The 15,993-nt window shown below is 43.3% G+C and overlaps 7 protein-coding genes and 1 pseudogene across 7 annotated transcripts; all 8 read right to left on the bottom strand.

Moving 5' to 3' along the window:
- Nucleotides 1-1,560: 1,560 nt before the first annotated feature.
- LOC134676090 (uncharacterized) lies at nucleotides 1,561-9,844 on the bottom strand (annotated as a pseudogene).
- Nucleotides 4,143-4,520, bottom strand: LOC134676093 (histone H2B). Its single transcript, XM_063534373.1, has one exon. The coding sequence runs from the start codon at nucleotides 4,518-4,520 to the stop codon at nucleotides 4,143-4,145; it is 378 nt and encodes a 125-aa protein (XP_063390443.1).
- LOC134676095 (histone H2A) lies at nucleotides 5,423-5,800 on the bottom strand. The gene has a single exon (XM_063534375.1). The coding sequence runs from the start codon at nucleotides 5,795-5,797 to the stop codon at nucleotides 5,423-5,425; it is 375 nt and encodes a 124-aa protein (XP_063390445.1). The 5' UTR covers nucleotides 5,798-5,800.
- LOC134676091 (histone H1C-like) lies at nucleotides 6,616-7,293 on the bottom strand. The gene has a single exon (XM_063534372.1). The coding sequence runs from the start codon at nucleotides 7,291-7,293 to the stop codon at nucleotides 6,616-6,618; it is 678 nt and encodes a 225-aa protein (XP_063390442.1).
- An 872-nt stretch (nucleotides 9,845-10,716) lies between the features above and the next one.
- On the bottom strand, nucleotides 10,717-11,133 carry LOC134676094 (histone H3). The gene has a single exon (XM_063534374.1). The coding sequence runs from the start codon at nucleotides 11,125-11,127 to the stop codon at nucleotides 10,717-10,719; it is 411 nt and encodes a 136-aa protein (XP_063390444.1). The 5' UTR covers nucleotides 11,128-11,133.
- Nucleotides 11,134-12,114: 981 nt separating this feature from the next.
- LOC134676214 (histone H2B) lies at nucleotides 12,115-12,492 on the bottom strand. The gene has a single exon (XM_063534536.1). It carries the CDS (start codon nucleotides 12,490-12,492, stop codon nucleotides 12,115-12,117), a length of 378 nt encoding a protein of 125 aa, XP_063390606.1.
- Nucleotides 12,493-13,394: 902 nt separating this feature from the next.
- LOC134676494 (histone H2A) lies at nucleotides 13,395-13,772 on the bottom strand. Its single transcript, XM_063534878.1, has one exon. The coding sequence runs from the start codon at nucleotides 13,767-13,769 to the stop codon at nucleotides 13,395-13,397; it is 375 nt and encodes a 124-aa protein (XP_063390948.1). The 5' UTR covers nucleotides 13,770-13,772.
- An 815-nt stretch (nucleotides 13,773-14,587) lies between these two features.
- Nucleotides 14,588-15,265, bottom strand: LOC134676509 (histone H1C-like). The gene has a single exon (XM_063534895.1). It carries the CDS (start codon nucleotides 15,263-15,265, stop codon nucleotides 14,588-14,590), a length of 678 nt encoding a protein of 225 aa, XP_063390965.1.
- Nucleotides 15,266-15,993: the final 728 nt, after the last annotated feature.

Consider the following 15,993-nt stretch of genomic DNA (forward strand, 5'->3'; position numbering starts at 1 on the left):
ACGATATCACCATATTCATGAATATTATTATAATTCTGATGGTTTTTAAAAACTCTCTTCTACGAGGATCATACAGCAGCGCGAACTCACACTCTGAACGTGCGGGCATGGTAGGTAGGTAGAATCTCGTGTAGGTAGGTCGTATTTTATTTAGTTTTGGTTTTAGTAGTAAAGTAAAAATTTATCTGAATATTACGCCTAATATTAAAACAAACGATATACTTAAAATTAAATTATTGCAATTAGTGTGTTTATCGTTGGACATAAGAATCTGTTTAGGTTGATATATTAGGTTGATATATGTACTTAATTATATTCATCATAGGGACACGAGAAGTCTTAGGCTTCTGAGTTACTATATGTAGTTAACCATTTTTATATAAGTTATATTAATATTTTTGATGTGGTAAAATTGAGGTGAGTGGGTGAGGGGATGTTGGGTGTCCCTGTCTGTTTTGTGCACTATTTGCGAATCCTTTACCTAATTGGGCAGTTCATCCTGGTCGTCGTCGTTATCAGTACCTAGTAGTAGGTCACAGCCTCACAGGTGTCAGGTGATAATGCGATTGTTTGTTTTTAAAATATATATATGGTGTTATTAGTAAAACTAACTAAAAAGTTAGCGAGTGTGCGTGTGTGAGAAATACATGTTTGGATTTGGAAAACGCGAGTAATAGGTGAATACTTTATTACTTAATTAATTATTTAGATTTGGGTTAGGGCGATGCTAGTCGGGAAGTCGGGAAAAATAAAAGGAAGAAGAAGAAGATGATGATGATGATGGTTGGATGGATGATTCTTGAAGAGAGGGAGAAATATCTGAATTTATGCATGCTGTACCTACTGGGAGGTGGGTGGTAAATAGACACGCGTGTAAAGCTCTAGCTGGAGACGTTCAATCGAATCTCTATATACTTAGTTATGCCTATTTTATATACGAGTACATTACATACATAGGTATAGTGGGCAGGCAAGGTCTACTTACTAATAATAATTAAAATATGCTTGGTGCACATTAATAATTGTGACGTAAGTACTAGATCGGAATCTAAAGATTTAAAAATATATTTATTAGCTTGCTCTAGTATCAATATTATTAGCGCACACACACATGAGGTTAAACAATAACTTTGCCCTTTGCTTGTAAAAATAACTATACATATTTTTAAATTAAGTAACTACATATAATTGTTGTTTTGTTTGTTTTAGAGAGCTGGGCTGGCTGGCGTCAAACCACCGTCAAAGCAGGCGGCGAACGAGGTGGCTGGCTGCTGTTACAAGTTAGAAAATTGGACTTGCGGTGCGGGGTAAGTAAGTTATTATACATATTATTAGATAGATAGATCGATCGATCGATTGTTTGTCCGTATGTGTCGTTGCTGAAACTTTGTATTTGCGGTGCATATAGTTAGAATTATTTGCGGCCCTGAAAAGGGCCTTTTTGTATTTGCGTCTGAGGACGCGGGCGCCGGGGCGCGCGCGCGCGCGCGATACGGTAATACATGCGTCAGTACATATTACACGATGTCGCGCGCGGCGGACCAAGTGCAAGCGGAGCGCTTAACCACCGAAACCGTAGAGGGTGCGGCCCTGACGCTTCAGAGCGTAGACGACGTCCATGGCGGTGACGGTCTTCCTCTTGGCGTGCTCGGTGTAGGTGACCGCGTCACGGATCACGTTCTCGAGGAACACCTTCAGAACACCGCGGGTCTCCTCGTAGATCAGACCGGAGATACGCTTGACGCCACCTCTGCGGGCGAGACGACGGATGGCGGGCTTGGTGATACCCTGGATGTTATCACGGAGCACCTTCCTGTGGCGCTTGGCTCCTCCTTTCCCCAGACCTTTACCTCCCTTACCGCGACCGGTCATTGCGACCTGTAGTAGATATGAGACTTCTCGAACGGAATACACGGACAACGACACACGACTTGCGGCGCGCGTCGACACGAGTGGAATAACTGGCTATCGACGTCTGTGCGATATTTATACGCTTTACCCTATTGCGGGGAGACGGGGGACGGGGTTAGAGATATCGGAGCATTAATATTTGATTTATTTTTCATTCATGAAATATAATATAATATTGATAAATAATTTCATATGATATGGTTATTTAAATTCATTTTGGGGATATAAATATGTAGTTACTCACATATAATTACTAACTATAATAACGGCGACCGGCTCATGGAAGAGAGGCCGTATGTATAACTAACTACATATATGTAGCACTCTCTATTTCTATTTCATTCCCCTCTAATCTCTAATATTATCCTCTAGCATTCAGTCAGTGGTAATAATTATGTCGATAAAATTTCGAGAAATCTATATTATTTTGTCTTAACTTAACTTTTAGTTGGCGCGTAATATCACGAGTTTAATTCACTTTCCTTCTTTCCATTATACTACATAATAGAGTATATCGCGGTTAAATTTCATATACTACTTACTATATTACCGTACATCTTATGTATGAATTGATGTATATATTTACTAATGACTAATAATATTGATCGATCGATTTATCTACGCAAGTGTTTGTTCAAAGAAACATATTATATAATTTTCGAATCATGTGTGGCCCTGAAAAGGGCCTTTTGATATATGACAGAAGCTTCACGTTCGCATGTCCAGACGCAAAACGCGTGGTACAAAATAATAGATATAATGTAACCGAATGCGTTGGCGCAGACTGCGTTCGGTGATTTAGCTCCGTGCCGATTTTAGCGTGGCGGGTGGTTTTAAGCACGTTCACCGCGGATCCTGCGAGCCAGCTGGATGTCCTTGGGCATGATGGTCACACGCTTGGCGTGGATGGCGCACAGGTTGGTGTCCTCAAAGAGACCGACGAGGTAAGCCTCGCTGGCCTCCTGGAGAGCCATAACGGCAGAGCTCTGGAAGCGCAGGTCGGTCTTGAAATCCTGAGCGATCTCACGCACCAGACGCTGGAAGGGCAGCTTGCGGATCAGAAGCTCAGTGCTCTTCTGGTAGCGACGGATCTCACGGAGGGCGACGGTGCCGGGCCTGTAACGATGGGGCTTCTTGACGCCCCCGGTGGCCGGCGCGCTCTTGCGGGCCGCCTTGGTGGCGAGCTGTTTACGGGGCGCTTTACCACCGGTGGATTTACGAGCGGTCTGCTTGGTACGGGCCATTGCGAAAAATAAAAATTACTACGACACACGGTACTACGTTACGTCAACGAGTCACGAGAGGTAATAAACTTCGCAACGCCGAGAGGCGCTTTTTATGTGCTCGTCGGAAAGGGACGGAGTTAGTGTCCGTGTGAGCGAGAGGGTTATAAAATTCACATACACGGTCCCCCTCGCCCCTCTTTTCCTTTCTCACCAATGGTACGATTTCTAATTACAATAACATTAATATTATTGAAATATTATTAATAAATTTGCTTTTTTTTTTTTTTTTTTTTAGGTATTATGTATGAGTTAGGACAGTTAGTTAGGTTCCGCGGAGCTAGGTTAGGTTAGGATTGTAAATAACAATATTTGACCGAGTCAGGTCAGCAAACCTAACTTACGAGGTTAGGTTAAGTTAGGCGATATTTATGTAAGTATACTCGATATATTGTTCAAGTTTGATTTGTTTTGGAAATTCCTGGCATCTGGTAACCTAACCTAACTTAACCTGACCTAACTCCTAAAGAAACCTAACTCTAGCGAACCTAACTTAACCTAACCTAACTCTAGCGAACCTAACATAACCTGACCTAACTCCTAGAGAAACCTAACTCTAGCGAACCTAACTTACTTATTTTACAGTACATATGGTCCTATTTTCCGGCACTAGTGCGTAAAATAGCACATTTCGTGCTATGTCAAAAGTTTATAAAGGGCCATATGTACACGTCCCTAACCCTATTTAACCTATATTATTAAGTGTTGGTAATGTGTAAATAAATAATATTTTTTATTGATATTTATCGACAGATTGACACAGTATGCGCGGTTAGAAACTTCTTATATCATATTCAGAACGTATTTGTGGCCCTGAAAAGGGCCTTTTTGGTTGTTGCACAAACCACACTCTCGAAGCGTGTCGTGTCGTCGCAATACGAACTACCTAAACCCATTACACTAAAAGTGTATTGAGAAGACAGACCGCATACGAGGAACGACGTACGCTTACTTGGAGCTGGTGTACTTGGTGACGGCCTTGGTGCCTTCACTGACGGCGTGCTTGGCGAGCTCACCGGGCAGCAAGAGCCTCACGGAGGTCTGCACCTCCCTGCTGGTGATAGTGGACCTCTTGTTGTAGTGAGCGAGGCGGGAGGCCTCGGCGGCGATGCGCTCGAAGATGTCGTTCACGAACGAGTTCATGATCGACATGGCCTTGCTGGAGATACCGGTGTCGGGGTGGACCTGCTTGAGCACCTTGTAGATGTAGATGGCGTAGCTTTCCTTGCGCTTATGCTTCTTCTTTTTCTTAGAGTCCGACTTGGAGATGTTCTTCTGGGCCTTGCCGGATTTCTTGGCGGCCTTACCGCTAGTCTTGGGTGGCATTGCGATATAGTTAGATGCTTACAGTACGAGAGTCGAACTGGAAATATGATATTTTTTTACGGTCGCCCGATCTTTGCTAGCGTAGCGTACGGGAAATAGGGGATTAAAGATCGAGCGTCGAGCCCGCGGTATCTCGACCAATAGCGTTCGTGCATCATTAACATCGTCTGTAGGCATGGTGGGGAGTGCGAGGGCGTGTTGATATTATGTATTTAAATATTCATTATTATATTATCAATAATAAATAAACATTACCCGCCTGATGTGCTATGCTATGTAATAATAATAATGAGTTAACCAAAATATATTTGAACCATAACCATCTGTCATCAATTTTTATAACTGTAGGCGGCCAAAAATTTGGTATATTATAATTATTTATTTATTTATCATTCTTTTGTTACAGAGACACACTGTTGTAGCTGAGTAATTAAGTAAGTAAGTAAGTAAGTAAGTAAGTAAGTCTTTGATCCGTCCGAGCCATCCATAAACAAATAAGTGAGTGAGTGTATCCGAGTGTCTAATTTATAATATATTTAATTATGTGATGTATGTGTTTTTCACTATAGGAACGATAATCACATTATAGTTCAGTACCTACTCTTACCGTAATTATAATTCATTCATAAATGTGTAGTATCATAATTATTTTTTTTTTTTTTTTATTATTATTATTCATCGATCTAATGACATCATATACGTATGCGTTATGCCATGAAACTTATAACTTTTACACAGAATTATATTGTGGCCCTGAAAAGGGCCTTTTGTAACGGTCACTCGGGCGGGAATGTAACAGAGGCCCCGTGCGTGCGATAAATGTACGCACGAGACAAATGCACACATTCACCAGTCGCCGTGTGTTACCGCTAGAGATGTAGCCTGATGAGAAGTGAGGACACTTAAGCCTTCTTCTCGGTCTTCTTGGGCAGGAGTACGGCCTGAATGTTAGGCAGCACACCACCCTGGGCGATGGTCACACCGGAGAGGAGCTTGTTCAACTCCTCGTCGTTGCGGATCGCCAGCTGGAGATGCCTAGGGATGATCCTGGTCTTCTTGTTGTCGCGAGCGGCGTTGCCTGCCAACTCGAGAACCTCAGCGGCCAGGTACTCCATGACGGCGGCTAAGTACACCGGGGCACCGGCACCGACGCGCTCGGCGTAGTTGCCCTTGCGTAAAAGCCTGTGGATACGGCCGACGGGGAACTGGAGTCCGGCACGGTTAGAACGTGACTTTGCCTTTCCCTTAACCTTGCCACCTTTACCGCGTCCAGACATGTTTGATGAGAGATTTAAGTTTTCAGTTTACACACAACGGACGAGAGCACGTATTGCTCGTGAGTGTCGGACAAGAATATTTTTTTAGCAAGCCGCGCGTTAAGCTATATAGTCTCACGGAGCGCGCTGATAGTGGGGATATAACGAGCCGACATAACACGAGACCGATCGACCAATCGACGCCCCGCATGCAAGAGTGCGAATGAATAAATAAATTAATAACAAAATATTCTATAAGTAAGTTCATATAACTCCACATTAATTTATATAATTTGGCCTATATCTATAGGCCATACGTACGTATACTAAGTATGTAGATAACTTACTAAATATTGTTTGAAATGTAAGACTTGCGTCATATCATGTTTATTTATTTATTTACGTTCCAATAAAAAGTTGGTGTAAATTCATGATTAATGAAAACCTAATATAATCTCTATCAGTGTGATAATCATCATCATCGTATTGATGACTTTTGTGCCTTGATATTCGACTTTTTACTCCGATCCGAACACCTTTTGGTATGTTATATATATAAAAACACTTTCGATTCTCTCATTGATAAATCGATCGATCGACTCGTGTATGTGCTCATTGCAATGAAACAGAGGTGATATGAACCTTTGAATACATTTGTTAGCCCTGAAAAGGGCTTTTTGATGTGCGTATAACGCGCACAGGCGTATGACGTGAGTCGAGAAGAGGCGAGACACGTCGTCGTATAATATTTATAGCAACGACAATCGACATCTCCTCTACCATCACGACAACTACCGCGACCGATGTAAGGACGACGACGACAATATGGCGCAGTCTTCTTACTTCTTCGAGGCAGCCTTCTTAGCGGCGGGCTTCGCTTTGGGAGCGGCAGCAGCCTTCTTTGGCTTGGGAGCTTTAGGCTTCTTGGTCGGCGGCTTCGCGGTCTTCTTGGCCTTAGGCGCGGCGGCGCTCTTGCCCTTGGCGGGGGTGGAAGGTTTCTTCGCTGCGGGCTTCTTTTTGGCGGCGGCGGCCTTCTTGTCCTTCGTGGCGGCCTTAGGCTTGGCCGGGGACGCGGCGGCCTTCTTCGCCTTAGCCGGTTTAGCTGCGGCGGGCTTCTTAGCGGCGGCTGATGATTTAGCGCTAGATTTCTTGGCCGCGGCGGGTTTCTTGCCGGCGGATGAAGTCTTCGATTCCAGTTTGAACGAGCCGGACGCGCCCTTGCCTTTGGTCTGTATGAGTGCGCCGGATTCGACTGCGCTCTTCAGATATTTTCTAATGAAAGGGGCCAGCTTCTCGGCGTCGACCTTGTACTGGGCGGCGATGTATTTCTTGATAGCCTGCAGGGACGAACCGCTTCTCTCCTTCAGCTCCTTGATGGCGCTGTTAACCATCTCGGACGTCTTAGGGTGGGTGGGCTTCGCCTTAGGCTTCTTAGCGCCTGCGGAGGCGGACGCCTTAGGCTTCTTCGCGGGCGTCGCCGGGGCGGGAGCGTCGGCAGCAACTGCGGTATCGGCCATATTTAAATAACCAAGTAATATATGTAGTTTAACAAATTAGTAAATCGCACGAACTGCGCAAAGAGAACAGCGGACGCGTGTAAGCGGAGCGCTGCGCTGGCGAGTACTAAACACGAGTCGCATGGGGGCGCCACTTTTTATATATCCACTCCGGCTTAACCGTAACGCAGACCCTTATGTCGCGGGACGTTTTCTCGTAATAACACTTCCAACTTTTCACTTACTCGTTTATGATTAAACTAAATTTATAGTGAATTATATTATAATGATTATAATAAAATTGCACATGTATATTCTTTATGAATTGATATATCTATTTTAATAGAAGTTTTAAGTTTTGGAACGCCGTTAAACGAATGAGGGAACTTTACTTTTGGTATTATAGGTTGCGGACACCTCGGGTCTGTTTAAAAAGTGATTTTTCTTAATTAGAATTACATTTAACAATATTATGTGTCTTCCAGTTAAAAGCGAAGATACCATAGATAGATGTGACACAATAACAAAAGTAGAAAATTATAGTTATAATGTTATTTTGACTTGTTGTCTTCACTGTCGTAAAACAGCCGTACCGCGCCTTGGATTGCCTACGTTCAGCGGTTTGCTCTCTGCTGGTACCGATGTAAAACGGGATATGTATTTTATGTTACGTTTATATAATTATGTTCTATTATACATTACGATATCACCATATTCATGAATATTATTATAATTCTGATGGTTTTTAAAAACTCTCTTCTACGAGGATCATACAGCAGCGCGAACTCACACTCTGAACGTGCGGGCATGGTAGGTAGGTAGAATCTCGTGTAGGTAGGTCGTATTTTATTTAGTTTTGGTTTTAGTAGTAAAGTAAAAATTTATCTGAATATTACGCCTAATATTAAAACAAACGATATACTTAAAATTAAATTATTGCAATTAGTGTGTTTATCGTTGGACATAAGAATCTGTTTAGGTTGATATATTAGGTTGATATATGTACTTAATTATATTCATCATAGGGACACGAGAAGTCTTAGGCTTCTGAGTTACTATATGTAGTTAACCATTTTTATATAAGTTATATTAATATTTTTGATGTGGTAAAATTGAGGTGAGTGGGTGAGGGGATGTTGGGTGTCCCTGTCTGTTTTGTGCACTATTTGCGAATCCTTTACCTAATTGGGCAGTTCATCCTGGTCGTCGTCGTTATCAGTACCTAGTAGTAGGTCACAGCCTCACAGGTGTCAGGTGATAATGCGATTGTTTGTTTTTAAAATATATATATGGTGTTATTAGTAAAACTAACTAAAAAGTTAGCGAGTGTGCGTGTGTGAGAAATACATGTTTGGATTTGGAAAACGCGAGTAATAGGTGAATACTTTATTACTTAATTAATTATTTAGATTTGGGTTAGGGCGATGCTAGTCGGGAAGTCGGGAAAAATAAAAGGAAGAAGAAGAAGATGATGATGATGATGGTTGGATGGATGATTCTTGAAGAGAGGGAGAAATATCTGAATTTATGCATGCTGTACCTACTGGGAGGTGGGTGGTAAATAGACACGCGTGTAAAGCTCTAGCTGGAGACGTTCAATCGAATCTCTATATACTTAGTTATGCCTATTTTATATACGAGTACATTACATACATAGGTATAGTGGGCAGGCAAGGTCTACTTACTAATAATAATTAAAATATGCTTGGTGCACATTAATAATTGTGACGTAAGTACTAGATCGGAATCTAAAGATTTAAAAATATATTTATTAGCTTGCTCTAGTATCAATATTATTAGCGCACACACACATGAGGTTAAACAATAACTTTGCCCTTTGCTTGTAAAAATAACTATACATATTTTTAAATTAAGTAACTACATATAATTGTTGTTTTGTTTGTTTTAGAGAGCTGGGCTGGCTGGCGTCAAACCACCGTCAAAGCAGGCGGCGAACGAGGTGGCTGGCTGCTGTTACAAGTTAGAAAATTGGACTTGCGGTGCGGGGTAAGTAAGTTATTATACATATTATTAGATAGATAGATCGATCGATCGATTGTTTGTCCGTATGTGTCGTTGCTGAAACTTTGTATTTGCGGTGCATATAGTTAGAATTATTTGCGGCCCTGAAAAGGGCCTTTTTGTATTTGCGTCTGAGGACGCGGGCGCCGGGGCGCGCGCGCGCGCGCGATACGGTAATACATGCGTCAGTACATATTACACGATGTCGCGCGCGGCGGACCAAGTGCAAGCGGAGCGCTTAACCACCGAAACCGTAGAGGGTGCGGCCCTGACGCTTCAGAGCGTAGACGACGTCCATGGCGGTGACGGTCTTCCTCTTGGCGTGCTCGGTGTAGGTGACCGCGTCACGGATCACGTTCTCGAGGAACACCTTCAGAACACCGCGGGTCTCCTCGTAGATCAGACCGGAGATACGCTTGACGCCACCTCTGCGGGCGAGACGACGGATGGCGGGCTTGGTGATACCCTGGATGTTATCACGGAGCACCTTCCTGTGGCGCTTGGCTCCTCCTTTCCCCAGACCTTTACCTCCCTTACCGCGACCGGTCATTGCGACCTGTAGTAGATATGAGACTTCTCGAACGGAATACACGGACAACGACACACGACTTGCGGCGCGCGTCGACACGAGTGGAATAACTGGCTATCGACGTCTGTGCGATATTTATACGCTTTACCCTATTGCGGGGAGACGGGGGACGGGGTTAGAGATATCGGAGCATTAATATTTGATTTATTTTTCATTCATGAAATATAATATAATATTGATAAATAATTTCATATGATATGGTTATTTAAATTCATTTTGGGGATATAAATATGTAGTTACTCACATATAATTACTAACTATAATAACGGCGACCGGCTCATGGAAGAGAGGCCGTATGTATAACTAACTACATATATGTAGCACTCTCTATTTCTATTTCATTCCCCTCTAATCTCTAATATTATCCTCTAGCATTCAGTCAGTGGTAATAATTATGTCGATAAAATTTCGAGAAATCTATATTATTTTGTCTTAACTTAACTTTTAGTTGGCGCGTAATATCACGAGTTTAATTCACTTTCCTTCTTTCCATTATACTACATAATAGAGTATATCGCGGTTAAATTTCATATACTACTTACTATATTACCGTACATCTTATGTATGAATTGATGTATATATTTACTAATGACTAATAATATTGATCGATCGATTTATCTACGCAAGTGTTTGTTCAAAGAAACATATTATATAATTTTCGAATCATGTGTGGCCCTGAAAAGGGCCTTTTGATATATGACAGAAGCTTCACGTTCGCATGTCCAGACGCAAAACGCGTGGTACAAAATAATAGATATAATGTAACCGAATGCGTTGGCGCAGACTGCGTTCGGTGATTTAGCTCCGTGCCGATTTTAGCGTGGCGGGTGGTTTTAAGCACGTTCACCGCGGATCCTGCGAGCCAGCTGGATGTCCTTGGGCATGATGGTCACACGCTTGGCGTGGATGGCGCACAGGTTGGTGTCCTCAAAGAGACCGACGAGGTAAGCCTCGCTGGCCTCCTGGAGAGCCATAACGGCAGAGCTCTGGAAGCGCAGGTCGGTCTTGAAATCCTGAGCGATCTCACGCACCAGACGCTGGAAGGGCAGCTTGCGGATCAGAAGCTCAGTGCTCTTCTGGTAGCGACGGATCTCACGGAGGGCGACGGTGCCGGGCCTGTAACGATGGGGCTTCTTGACGCCCCCGGTGGCCGGCGCGCTCTTGCGGGCCGCCTTGGTGGCGAGCTGTTTACGGGGCGCTTTACCACCGGTGGATTTACGAGCGGTCTGCTTGGTACGGGCCATTGCGAAAAATAAAAATTACTACGACACACGGTACTACGTTACGTCAACGAGTCACGAGAGGTAATAAACTTCGCAACGCCGAGAGGCGCTTTTTATGTGCTCGTCGGAAAGGGACGGAGTTAGTGTCCGTGTGAGCGAGAGGGTTATAAAATTCACATACACGGTCCCCCTCGCCCCTCTTTTCCTTTCTCACCAATGGTACGATTTCTAATTACAATAACATTAATATTATTGAAATATTATTAATAAATTTGCTTTTTTTTTTTTTTTTTTTTAGGTATTATGTATGAGTTAGGACAGTTAGTTAGGTTCCGCGGAGCTAGGTTAGGTTAGGATTGTAAATAACAATATTTGACCGAGTCAGGTCAGCAAACCTAACTTACGAGGTTAGGTTAAGTTAGGCGATATTTATGTAAGTATACTCGATATATTGTTCAAGTTTGATTTGTTTTGGAAATTCCTGGCATCTGGTAACCTAACCTAACTTAACCTGACCTAACTCCTAAAGAAACCTAACTCTAGCGAACCTAACTTAACCTAACCTAACTCTAGCGAACCTAACATAACCTGACCTAACTCCTAGAGAAACCTAACTCTAGCGAACCTAACTTACTTATTTTACAGTACATATGGTCCTATTTTCCGGCACTAGTGCGTAAAATAGCACATTTCGTGCTATGTCAAAAGTTTATAAAGGGCCATATGTACACGTCCCTAACCCTATTTAACCTATATTATTAAGTGTTGGTAATGTGTAAATAAATAATATTTTTTATTGATATTTATCGACAGATTGACACAGTATGCGCGGTTAGAAACTTCTTATATCATATTCAGAACGTATTTGTGGCCCTGAAAAGGGCCTTTTTGGTTGTTGCACAAACCACACTCTCGAAGCGTGTCGTGTCGTCGCAATACGAACTACCTAAACCCATTACACTAAAAGTGTATTGAGAAGACAGACCGCATACGAGGAACGACGTACGCTTACTTGGAGCTGGTGTACTTGGTGACGGCCTTGGTGCCTTCACTGACGGCGTGCTTGGCGAGCTCACCGGGCAGCAAGAGCCTCACGGAGGTCTGCACCTCCCTGCTGGTGATAGTGGACCTCTTGTTGTAGTGAGCGAGGCGGGAGGCCTCGGCGGCGATGCGCTCGAAGATGTCGTTCACGAACGAGTTCATGATCGACATGGCCTTGCTGGAGATACCGGTGTCGGGGTGGACCTGCTTGAGCACCTTGTAGATGTAGATGGCGTAGCTTTCCTTGCGCTTATGCTTCTTCTTTTTCTTAGAGTCCGACTTGGAGATGTTCTTCTGGGCCTTGCCGGATTTCTTGGCGGCCTTACCGCTAGTCTTGGGTGGCATTGCGATATAGTTAGATGCTTACAGTACGAGAGTCGAACTGGAAATATGATATTTTTTTACGGTCGCCCGATCTTTGCTAGCGTAGCGTACGGGAAATAGGGGATTAAAGATCGAGCGTCGAGCCCGCGGTATCTCGACCAATAGCGTTCGTGCATCATTAACATCGTCTGTAGGCATGGTGGGGAGTGCGAGGGCGTGTTGATATTATGTATTTAAATATTCATTATTATATTATCAATAATAAATAAACATTACCCGCCTGATGTGCTATGCTATGTAATAATAATAATGAGTTAACCAAAATATATTTGAACCATAACCATCTGTCATCAATTTTTATAACTGTAGGCGGCCAAAAATTTGGTATATTATAATTATTTATTTATTTATCATTCTTTTGTTACAGAGACACACTGTTGTAGCTGAGTAATTAAGTAAGTAAGTAAGTAAGTAAGTAAGTAAGTCTTTGATCCGTCCGAGCCATCCATAAACAAATAAGTGAGTGAGTGTATCCGAGTGTCTAATTTATAATATATTTAATTATGTGATGTATGTGTTTTTCACTATAGGAACGATAATCACATTATAGTTCAGTACCTACTCTTACCGTAATTATAATTCATTCATAAATGTGTAGTATCATAATTATTTTTTTTTTTTTTTTATTATTATTATTCATCGATCTAATGACATCATATACGTATGCGTTATGCCATGAAACTTATAACTTTTACACAGAATTATATTGTGGCCCTGAAAAGGGCCTTTTGTAACGGTCACTCGGGCGGGAATGTAACAGAGGCCCCGTGCGTGCGATAAATGTACGCACGAGACAAATGCACACATTCACCAGTCGCCGTGTGTTACCGCTAGAGATGTAGCCTGATGAGAAGTGAGGACACTTAAGCCTTCTTCTCGGTCTTCTTGGGCAGGAGTACGGCCTGAATGTTAGGCAGCACACCACCCTGGGCGATGGTCACACCGGAGAGGAGCTTGTTCAACTCCTCGTCGTTGCGGATCGCCAGCTGGAGATGCCTAGGGATGATCCTGGTCTTCTTGTTGTCGCGAGCGGCGTTGCCTGCCAACTCGAGAACCTCAGCGGCCAGGTACTCCATGACGGCGGCTAAGTACACCGGGGCACCGGCACCGACGCGCTCGGCGTAGTTGCCCTTGCGTAAAAGCCTGTGGATACGGCCGACGGGGAACTGGAGTCCGGCACGGTTAGAACGTGACTTTGCCTTTCCCTTAACCTTGCCACCTTTACCGCGTCCAGACATGTTTGATGAGAGATTTAAGTTTTCAGTTTACACACAACGGACGAGAGCACGTATTGCTCGTGAGTGTCGGACAAGAATATTTTTTTAGCAAGCCGCGCGTTAAGCTATATAGTCTCACGGAGCGCGCTGATAGTGGGGATATAACGAGCCGACATAACACGAGACCGATCGACCAATCGACGCCCCGCATGCAAGAGTGCGAATGAATAAATAAATTAATAACAAAATATTCTATAAGTAAGTTCATATAACTCCACATTAATTTATATAATTTGGCCTATATCTATAGGCCATACGTACGTATACTAAGTATGTAGATAACTTACTAAATATTGTTTGAAATGTAAGACTTGCGTCATATCATGTTTATTTATTTATTTACGTTCCAATAAAAAGTTGGTGTAAATTCATGATTAATGAAAACCTAATATAATCTCTATCAGTGTGATAATCATCATCATCGTATTGATGACTTTTGTGCCTTGATATTCGACTTTTTACTCCGATCCGAACACCTTTTGGTATGTTATATATATAAAAACACTTTCGATTCTCTCATTGATAAATCGATCGATCGACTCGTGTATGTGCTCATTGCAATGAAACAGAGGTGATATGAACCTTTGAATACATTTGTTAGCCCTGAAAAGGGCTTTTTGATGTGCGTATAACGCGCACAGGCGTATGACGTGAGTCGAGAAGAGGCGAGACACGTCGTCGTATAATATTTATAGCAACGACAATCGACATCTCCTCTACCATCACGACAACTACCGCGACCGATGTAAGGACGACGACGACAATATGGCGCAGTCTTCTTACTTCTTCGAGGCAGCCTTCTTAGCGGCGGGCTTCGCTTTGGGAGCGGCAGCAGCCTTCTTTGGCTTGGGAGCTTTAGGCTTCTTGGTCGGCGGCTTCGCGGTCTTCTTGGCCTTAGGCGCGGCGGCGCTCTTGCCCTTGGCGGGGGTGGAAGGTTTCTTCGCTGCGGGCTTCTTTTTGGCGGCGGCGGCCTTCTTGTCCTTCGTGGCGGCCTTAGGCTTGGCCGGGGACGCGGCGGCCTTCTTCGCCTTAGCCGGTTTAGCTGCGGCGGGCTTCTTAGCGGCGGCTGATGATTTAGCGCTAGATTTCTTGGCCGCGGCGGGTTTCTTGCCGGCGGATGAAGTCTTCGATTCCAGTTTGAACGAGCCGGACGCGCCCTTGCCTTTGGTCTGTATGAGTGCGCCGGATTCGACTGCGCTCTTCAGATATTTTCTAATGAAAGGGGCCAGCTTCTCGGCGTCGACCTTGTACTGGGCGGCGATGTATTTCTTGATAGCCTGCAGGGACGAACCGCTTCTCTCCTTCAGCTCCTTGATGGCGCTGTTAACCATCTCGGACGTCTTAGGGTGGGTGGGCTTCGCCTTAGGCTTCTTAGCGCCTGCGGAGGCGGACGCCTTAGGCTTCTTCGCGGGCGTCGCCGGGGCGGGAGCGTCGGCAGCAACTGCGGTATCGGCCATATTTAAATAACCAAGTAATATATGTAGTTTAACAAATTAGTAAATCGCACGAACTGCGCAAAGAGAACAGCGGACGCGTGTAAGCGGAGCGCTGCGCTGGCGAGTACTAAACACGAGTCGCATGGGGGCGCCACTTTTTATATATCCACTCCGGCTTAACCGTAACGCAGACCCTTATGTCGCGGGACGTTTTCTCGTAATAACACTTCCAACTTTTCACTTACTCGTTTATGATTAAACTAAATTTATAGTGAATTATATTATAATGATTATAATAAAATTGCACATGTATATTCTTTATGAATTGATATATCTATTTTAATAGAAGTTTTAAGTTTTGGAACGCCGTTAAACGAATGAGGGAACTTTACTTTTGGTATTATAGGTTGCGGACACCTCGGGTCTGTTTAAAAAGTGATTTTTCTTAATTAGAATTACATTTAACAATATTATGTGTCTTCCAGTTAAAAGCGAAGATACCATAGATAGATGTGACACAATAACAAAAGTAGAAAATTATAGTTATAATGTTATTTTGACTTGTTGTCTTCACTGTCGTAAAACAGCCGTACCGCGCCTTGGATTGCCTACGTTCAGCGGTTTGCTCTCTGCTGGTACCGATGTAAAACGGGATATGTATTTTATGTTACGTTTATATAATTATGTTCTATTATACATTACGATATCACCATATTCATGAATATTATTATAATTCTGATGGTTTTTAA

This window comes from Cydia fagiglandana, chromosome 24 (assembly GCF_963556715.1).
Source record: "Cydia fagiglandana chromosome 24, ilCydFagi1.1, whole genome shotgun sequence".
In the NCBI taxonomy this organism is placed as follows: Eukaryota; Metazoa; Arthropoda; class Insecta; order Lepidoptera; family Tortricidae; genus Cydia; species Cydia fagiglandana.

What these genes read in the sequence shown, in the direction of transcription:
- LOC134676093 (XM_063534373.1), bottom strand. Translation starts at nt 4,520, where the DNA reads ATGCCACCCAAGACTAGCGGTAAGGCCGCCAAGAAATCCGGCAAGGCC.
- LOC134676095 (XM_063534375.1), bottom strand. Translation starts at nt 5,797, where the DNA reads ATGTCTGGACGCGGTAAAGGTGGCAAGGTTAAGGGAAAGGCAAAGTCA.
- LOC134676091 (XM_063534372.1), bottom strand. Translation starts at nt 7,293, where the DNA reads ATGGCCGATACCGCAGTTGCTGCCGACGCTCCCGCCCCGGCGACGCCC.
- LOC134676094 (XM_063534374.1), bottom strand. Translation starts at nt 11,127, where the DNA reads ATGGCCCGTACCAAGCAGACCGCTCGTAAATCCACCGGTGGTAAAGCG.
- LOC134676214 (XM_063534536.1), bottom strand. Translation starts at nt 12,492, where the DNA reads ATGCCACCCAAGACTAGCGGTAAGGCCGCCAAGAAATCCGGCAAGGCC.
- LOC134676494 (XM_063534878.1), bottom strand. Translation starts at nt 13,769, where the DNA reads ATGTCTGGACGCGGTAAAGGTGGCAAGGTTAAGGGAAAGGCAAAGTCA.
- LOC134676509 (XM_063534895.1), bottom strand. Translation starts at nt 15,265, where the DNA reads ATGGCCGATACCGCAGTTGCTGCCGACGCTCCCGCCCCGGCGACGCCC.